This window comes from Coptis chinensis, chromosome 3 (genome assembly GCF_015680905.1).
Source record: "Coptis chinensis isolate HL-2020 chromosome 3, ASM1568090v1, whole genome shotgun sequence".
In the NCBI taxonomy this organism is placed as follows: Eukaryota; Viridiplantae; Streptophyta; class Magnoliopsida; order Ranunculales; family Ranunculaceae; genus Coptis; species Coptis chinensis.
This window is the reverse complement of record NC_141458.1, coordinates 117,880,212-117,888,773: the sequence shown is the minus strand read 5'-3', so window position 1 is coordinate 117,888,773 and position 8,562 is coordinate 117,880,212. Positions and strand designations below refer to the sequence as shown.

The following is an 8,562-nucleotide window of genomic DNA, read 5'->3' as shown; positions in this document are numbered from 1 at the left end:
ATGGAGAGGTTTTCAGCGGGAACTTATTGAATTTGATTCATTTTGTTCCTCACGCTGTCGACATATTTATAGGCAAGGGGTATTCGGTCACGTGACTCACGTCACATTGCTGCCCAATCCTTTGTAGTTTGTACAAGCACCACAGCAACAACTTGGACCGCTAAAAATCTAAAGTGTAAATACTATAGAAAGGGAAAATTTTTTTTTTTTTTTAGTTTTGTGTTTGTTTACTAGCGAAATAGTTTTTATTTGAAAACAAAATCATATAAATGGAAAAGGTTTTATATCCTTAGCTAACCCGTAAAATTTTTGTAGAAATGAAATAAAATAGATAGCTAGGGACTTAAATTTCTTTCCATAGCACACCCAACAATATAATTATTCTTTTCCATAGCTTTTGCAAACAAACATTATTATTTCTTTCCCCAGTTTTTATTTTCTTTTTCCCAGTTTACCAAACACATACCATTTAAAATTATTTCGTTTTCATTCCATAGTGGATCACCCATTTTATTTCCTTTTCTTTATATGAGTTAAAATTTAACAAACACACCCTAAGTTAAATACAAGGGATTTTTTTTTCTCCTTTGTGTTTTGACTAGCGAGTAGACTACTCTATTTTATTTGGCACTCACATATCACATATGACATATGACATATGACAGTATCTAGAGGTGTAAATTTGGCCCTCAAGCTCGCTCGGATCGGCCCAGCCAGGCTCTCACATTTTGAGGGGAGGGTAAAGGCCTATATGTGAAAGGATGAGGGCAGCCGTCAACCCGGCCCTCATTAAGGCCTTTACAATTTTTATATATAATTTTATTTATATTTTGTTAAAAATTACGTAATTGTATAAATAACAAAATGAAAAATATGTTTTATATAAGTTAGTGCTTTGTGTAGGCTCCTCCAACGTTACATGAAAAATTTAGTTCAAAATAATAAATTGTTCCATTGTCGGAATATGAACCCGGGTCGCTTCTCCATGTATAAATAAGAATCTATATAACAAATTAGGGTGGTGTTGAACATCAAACACCACCCTCTAACCTTTGGATATAGCTTATGACGTCGTGAATCATATGGCTTATGAGGTGTGGGTCGTTTAATAGTGTGGAACAAGAGTGTTGTATCATTATTGAAGTTAACAACGGCTGGACTTTTAGTGGGCTTTGGTTAGGTTTTTTGTCGGGTTTCGATTGGAGTTTTTTTAGTCGAGTTTCGATTGGGGTTTTTTAATGTCGTATGGCACGGGCAATATACTAGTAAAATATAAATCATATTGATGTAATATGATCTTTGGTACATGGTAATAAAGTTTTTAATCAACTTCAACTAATCAGACACAAATTATTTTACACTCTACAACACCACATCATATTTTTTGTCTCATATACATTTTTTATTGGTTCATTGAATACATTGACACATAAAATCTAAGAACAAAAATTTTGAATTTTATTATCTTACAAATTTTAACCAAATTATTAATTAAATATATTAATCAAAATTAATATTGAAAAAACCTATTATTTAAATTATACGGTAAATAAATAGTTTAAGAGAATAATCAAACCCAACCCTCAATTCTCTAAAGAGAGGGATGAGGTGAGGGTTAGAAATTAACAATTTTAGCACTGGCCTTCTTAGGCTTGCCCCTCACTACATGATAGGCCCAACCCTCAAATCATATGGGCTTCATGGTTTGAGGGCCGGACTAGCTTGGCCCAACCTGTTTTACACCCCTAGCAGTAATGTAAGTATTGCAAGAAATGACTCGACGTTCCTCTATATACATATACCAAAATTATCTTTCCACGATATCCAAAAGAATGGAAAGTTTTCTAACTTTAGAGCATCTTTAGGAGAGCTACCAAAAAAACACCAAAATTTTGAACCAAAAAAACACCAAGCAACTTTAGGAGCAACATCAAATTTTTACCAAGCAACTACGCGGTTTTGGCAAATTAAAACCGCGCTACTAAAGCCCAATTCCTGACAGGCTCAAGTCCACGCGGTTTTCAGAAAACCGCGCGGTTTTCCAGAAACCGCGTGCTATATCCATTTAACCCTCTTAGTCATGCGATGTTCTCTTCATTTTTCATGTTCACTCCCATCTAAACTCATCTCCTTGAACAAAAAAAAAACACTACCAAAACTCTTGACGATTTTTCAATGGATCATTCATCTTTTTCTGATTCATCTTCTTCTGATTCTTCATCGAGCTCGAGCTCTTCAAATGATAACACTACAGTTAAAACTCGTAAATTAGTGGTTATTGTTCTATATTTGGTTTGACATCGTCTGAGTTTATTACGTCAGCAAGAAGCGAAGTCTTCTTATAGACCGCATAGTGGTTCAAAGAAATGAAGAAAATGTAAAAATCGTCAGTACGAGGCAACACTGGCTCGTGTAAATGCTAACTACTTTGCATGAAATCCTATATTTTCGTGACCACGACTTTCGGCCGCCGATTTCAGTATGGGCCGCGATCATTATTTACTCGTATTTTCAATCATCTTAATCATAATGTACCATATTTTCAACAAAAAATTAATTGTGCGGGTAAGTTTGGGATTAACCCAAAAATAAAAGTAATTGTTGCTATACGAATGCTTGCTTATGGGACTGCAGCTGATCTAGTAGATGATATGTTACATGTTGCTGAGCCAACTATTCATGAATGCATGCACTATTTCTGTGATAGAATTATTATAATTTTTGGAAGTGAATACTTGCGCAAACCAAATGCTGCAGATGTTCAACGTTTGCTTAAAGAGTTTGAGGAACGCGGATGGCCTGAAATGCTAGGAAGCATTGATTGCATGCACTGTCAATGGAAGAATTGCCCATCCGCGTGGCAAGGGTCTCACACTCGCCATAAGCATAAACTAACAGTGATTTTGGAGGCAGTTGTCGATCGTGACGCATGGATTTGGCATGCTTTGTTTGGAATGGCGGGTTCTCACAATGATCTTAATGTGCTTGACCGCTCACCAATATTTGATGATATAGTTAATGATGAAGTTATTCCTTGTAACTACACTGTGAATGGCCATCATTATGATATGGCCGCTATTACTTGGCTGACGATATTTATCCTAATTATGCCACATTGATTCAAACGATTGCTAAACCAACTATTGCACAAGACAAACATTTTGCAAAGAAGCAATAAGCTACTAAAAAAGACATAGAGCAGGCGTTTGATATATTACAATCGCGTTGGGCTATTTTAATGAATCCATACAGGTTATGGTATTTGGATAACATGGCTACTGTTATGAGGGCTTGCATCATTTTACACAATATGATTGTGGAAGATGAACGCGAAACGGATATCCCGCAGTATATTCCTGATTTGGAAATACCAAGTAGAGAAGGGGCATCTGAAAATCAACACTACTTTGTTCTATCTCATTGGGCATCTGGCGTCGAGAGGGTTCGTTCAAAAGTTGTTCATGATAGATTGAATAATGACTTGGTCAAGCATTTGTGGATGAGTAGGCGTGGGCGGCGTGGTCAAACTTGATTTCTATTTCTATTTGCACTTCATTTGGACTTTGTGTTTATTTATCGTTTCAATTTCTATGTATTTATGTTCTAAGTTTATTTATATGTATTTGTGGTTTTATGAAAGAATTTGTGTATATGAGAATTTTGAAAATACAAAGTAGACTATACCGAATTTTTTTTAAAATGATAAAAAGTATCAACTTTAAATTAAAAGAAAATATTCAATTAAAGTACATTCTAATTAAAATCAAAATACAAACTCAAATTAAAGTACGCCATTAATTAAAAGACATAAATTAAAAGACAAATTAAAATACTCAAATTAAAAGACATACAAACTCAAATTTAGACTATGCATTACTTTGACTACTACCAGTGATATTGCCAAGTCGATTATTCATTTTTTATAAAATTTATGCCCTTTTGATCGAGTTGCCAAATTTCGCGCTCGTATTCGGGTAATTCTTCTAATTTCATTCATAGTATTTTTGCATCATTTTCATCTTCTTGAACTCGGAGCGCATATTTCTTCAATTGAAGTTTTTCTTTTTGGATTTGGAGCTTCCAATCCATCAAACTTTTCTTCAATTGAAGTTTTTTGAATTCCATCTCATCTTTCTTCAACTATCTTTGAACTTCCAATTCATAGCCTTCTTTGGTGGTTTTAGAAAGTTCCACCAGAAAATCATCAAGTTTTTTAGCGGATTCCTCCACTTTAGAATCACCTTTTTCTTTCTCTTTTTGCCTTCTTTACTTGCCTTCTTTCTTTCTAAGAGGCCTATCCTCAAGCCTATGAACTTGGTGTGGATCATAATCCATTGGTTGAGTTGTCGCAGTTGATATTGAAATTGATGAACCTCCTTCCTCACTGTTTGATTTCGACTTTTTGGTGGGATGCAAATTATTTCTCAACTGTAGCCTCTTCCATTTGGGTGAGTCTTTCACGATATTATAGCATTGCATCCACTTCCAAACCCATTATGCATCACATATGCACTTATTGCTTTCTCAACCTACCAATTGAGCAAAAACTAAATTAGAATTGAAAAATGTATTTGTGAATCAAAATAACAAATAAAAAGTAAATACTTACAATCATATTGTCATTATAGCCACTTAGAGGAGATGCTTGAATTTTAGAAAGAATAGCATGAAACTTGTTGATATTAGCTTGAATGAGAGTCCAACGGTGTTTCATACCCGTCAAGTTGCGTTTGGTCATTCTTCCTAAATTTGCATGAAATACATTTATAATTCTAGCCCAAAAATCGTTCGACTTTTGCTCATTTCCTACTACACCATTTTGACTAACTTGTAGTCAACTATTGGTGAGAGTAATATTTTCTTCTTGTATCCATGAAGCTCCTCTAGATTTTGATTTTGGTTATTGACTCATTGTTATTTTAAGAGGAGAGAGTAGATAAAAGAAGTGAGTGTAAAACTATGGAGTGAGTGTTTCAATTTATAGGGTTAGAAAAATATAGCCGTTTTTTGCCCGTTGTTGTAATTGAGCGCATGCGGTTTTGCCAAAACCGCGCCATAGAAGCACAAGATCACGCGGTTTTACCAAAACCGCGCCATAGAAGCCCATTTAGCAGCCCAAGCCTAGAGAAAACCGCGCGGTTTTGGGAAAACCGCGCGAGTTATTTGATACAGTATCAAACCTGGAACCAAATATTGGCTAATTTGGTGTTTTTTTGGTGTTTTCATCAATATGTAGCTCTTCTGAAGTTAAAAAAACACCAAATTTCTAATAATTTAGTATTTAATGCTAGATTGATATCACTCCTAAAGCTATTAGGTCGTATTATACTATTAGCACACCTCCGTCACAGACTCACAGTTGAGCTACACATCGGATATACTAGTATAGAATACCCTAGGATAAACTGGTAATGAATTGGCCCGATACCCCCACGTGAGTGTTGAGGTCTCTAAAGTCTAAACACTGGTCAGTATAAAATGATTAAAATCAGGGTTTCTCTCCACACAAACTTATCCACGCAATGTCATTGTTTATTTAACCACCAATGACTAGCGAAAAAAAAACATTTTTCAACGACCAACACAAATACCGACACGTGGTAGTAGTTTAAGCGATAAATTATCAACATCTGCCAAGTGTACAATTTTTTAACCTCTGTTATCTACTTTTTTTCTATCTCTATTGAAAACACTTCCACATTTCGAAAGTGCAAAAAAAAAAAGCCAATGTCTGGTGGAGTAGGACCAACAGGAAGTGATATCAAGCTTCCAAGAGAAGAAGAAGTTGAAATGAAATCATCAAATGCAACGAACACCAAATCTCCAGCAAACACTACTACCCCTCCTCGAAGAAGTCTTCTCAATATGCGTCAACTCAACGTTCTTGCAGTAGTTGTAGTGCTTTCTGCAAGTGGTATGGTAAGCGTTGCCAACATCGGTTTCGTTCTGTTTTCAACCATTTACATGTTTTTCCTCTCGAGAATTGCTTTCCCTTGTTTGAATAACGCATATGAACCGCCAGTATTCGGCGAAAAGAATAAGATTTTGGGTATGTATGTTTTGGCTGCTGCGATAATTGGTTTGTTATTGCCGATATGTTATATATTTCATGGAATCTTTGAAGGGGATAAACAAGGGATTAAAGCGGCTGCACCTCATGTTTTTCTTCTAGCAAGTCAGGTATTTATGGAAGGAGTAACGTTTTCGCAAGGGCTTTCTTTACCGATTAGAGCGTTTGTGCCGGTTTGTTATAATACAGTGAGGATTTTTACTATTGTGGATTGGTTGAGTGCTGAGATTGGGAAAGTGGATGATGAAAATAGTGGGTCTGATATGAGATTGTATGTTGGAAGAGGACTTGCTGTGGCTAATTTGGTGTTATGGTGCTTTAATTTGTTTGGGTTCTTGTTGCCTGTTTATCTTCCTAAAGCTTTGAAAAAATATTATGCAGGGAACAAGATCAAGGACTGAGAGATTGATCTTTGTTTTCCTTTATCTTTCTTTTTTAGAGAAGGTTGTGTAACCAGTGTAAATGCTTGGTGCATTGTAATCCATTTAGTTTTTGGTCATGAAAGTCATGGCCGTTTTCAGTCTAAAGTTCTTATGATTTCGTAGTTGGCCGGCCAGATTGTTCTCTCTGCAAAATTCACAGCAACTATCACATAGGAGTAAAATATTTCTTCCCAAGGATAGAAAAAGTAAGGATAAGCAATGCCAGATAATGGCTTCTTTCCTGATAATTCTGAAGCATGGTCTTTAAGGGGATCTTTGAACCACAAAACATAACCAGTTCTCAGCCGTAAGCTATCAACTTATCAAGGGTAGCATTCACAAGCAGCTATAGTCTATAGTATTTAACAGAAGCTACTTTAATTATTCGTGAACAATTATCCGAATTTCCTTTTTGTAATTATTGGATCCAGATGGATTTGAACCACCAACCTCTCACTAAGAGCGCTCTTACCATTTTGAGCTTATGAATCCATTAAGGAGCAGCAAATGGAAGTATATTTAAGGACGAAAATACTTGTAACCAAACAGCTTGTACTACAACATAAATGGTGAAAAGATGCCATACCAGGCTTTATCCACTTTTTCGTTTGCTTACCTTTGCTATGTTCTTGGAAAATTACCCAAAACATCAGCTGCCTAACCTTGAGAGAAGTAATTGCAGAATGTCGAGAACCTCAGATGGGCAGGTGTCAAAACAATAAATCCCGAACAATTCCAACATAAAACAGAACAAAGTAATATCTCGTATAAGAGTAATGCTAGATTGCTTCTTTTGTAAAGCAAAACCACACCATCTTAACATTCTTTGCTTGAACACCGATCGAAACTGTTCACTTCTAAAATAACAAAGGAAACAAGACTAAAATAAATAAAAAAGCTATACAATTATGACCTCATTTTTGCAACGACCTCTTAAGATTTGTTTTCATGTTCAGGATGCCAATCAAACTAGAAGGGAGCCTAAAGATTCATAATAATAGTATGTCAAACACACTGTAAATTTGTTTTGTACAGAGATATAGGAGAGGAACCACTTTTGAGTAAGATACACAATCATCTTTTGCCATACCATCATTTCCAGCATCAAGCAAAACTTGGATTTGTTAGTACACAGATAAACCATGCAACCAGTCAAGGTTTTTGGCAGCTAATACTACTGAATTATGTCCTAGACCACCACTAACTTCTTTGCTCTCTTTTGCTTCAATACTAACAACAGAGGCATAAACAGAAGACACTAAAAAGTTAAAATTTTAGTGGCCGAACAAACACCGCCTAGCAAGGTCAGTGCATCTGCTTCATAATGTTGATATAATAGATGCGCAATCAATATAAGATATGTATAAATACACCAGATCGACCATGCACACAAACTACTTTGATAAAAATATCTTACAAAAAACCTTCCCATGTTATAAGAAGTGTAGTGACCAGTTTTCTAGCTATTTCCCATCTTGACACTCCAAAGAGCAAGGTGCATGCACTTTAGAAGCCCACTCTTCAATTGCTGAAACTCTAGGCCTCATTTGCTTTAAGGTCCCCTTGGAGAGTTATTGGTAGCCCAGCCTTGAATTGCGCTGAATGCCAAAGACCTGAATCGAGAAAGAGTATGACAGTCCTTTCGCCAACCCAAACCTGTAAAGTATAATTCAATCGGAGAAACTCCAACATTAAAGCAATACATTGAATATAGTATGGTGGATTATTTGTTCAATACCTCAAAATCACACCTTAAATTAATTCCATTTTGTCCTTCGCTTCAACACCAAGCGAACTGTTCATATTTGAAAGAAGTAAGAAAAAGTGGTTAAACCAATCAAAACTCTATACAACTATACATCTTAGTTGACCAATATGACAGTATGACCTCCTTATTCAAACAATCTCTGAGGCTTGCTTTTCATGCTCCGAACATCACTCCAATCAGAAGAGATGCCTGAAGATCATAACAATAGTTTGTCAAGTAAACTATATACACAAAAAGACCTAGAGAGAGAGATATATGAGAAACCACTTTAGTATCTTTGAGTATGATACATATTCATCAAC

The 8,562-nt window shown here is 35.6% G+C and overlaps 1 protein-coding gene across 1 annotated transcript; it reads left to right on the top strand.

Annotated features, from left to right (window-relative positions):
- Positions 1 to 5,656: 5,656 nt before the first annotated feature.
- LOC147513540 (uncharacterized) lies at positions 5,657 to 6,597 on the top strand. The gene has a single exon (XM_086596630.1). The coding sequence runs from the start codon at positions 5,728 to 5,730 to the stop codon at positions 6,469 to 6,471; it is 744 nt and encodes a 247-aa protein (XP_086452756.1). The 5' UTR covers positions 5,657 to 5,727; the 3' UTR covers positions 6,472 to 6,597.
- The last annotated feature ends 1,965 nt before the right edge of the window (positions 6,598 to 8,562 follow it).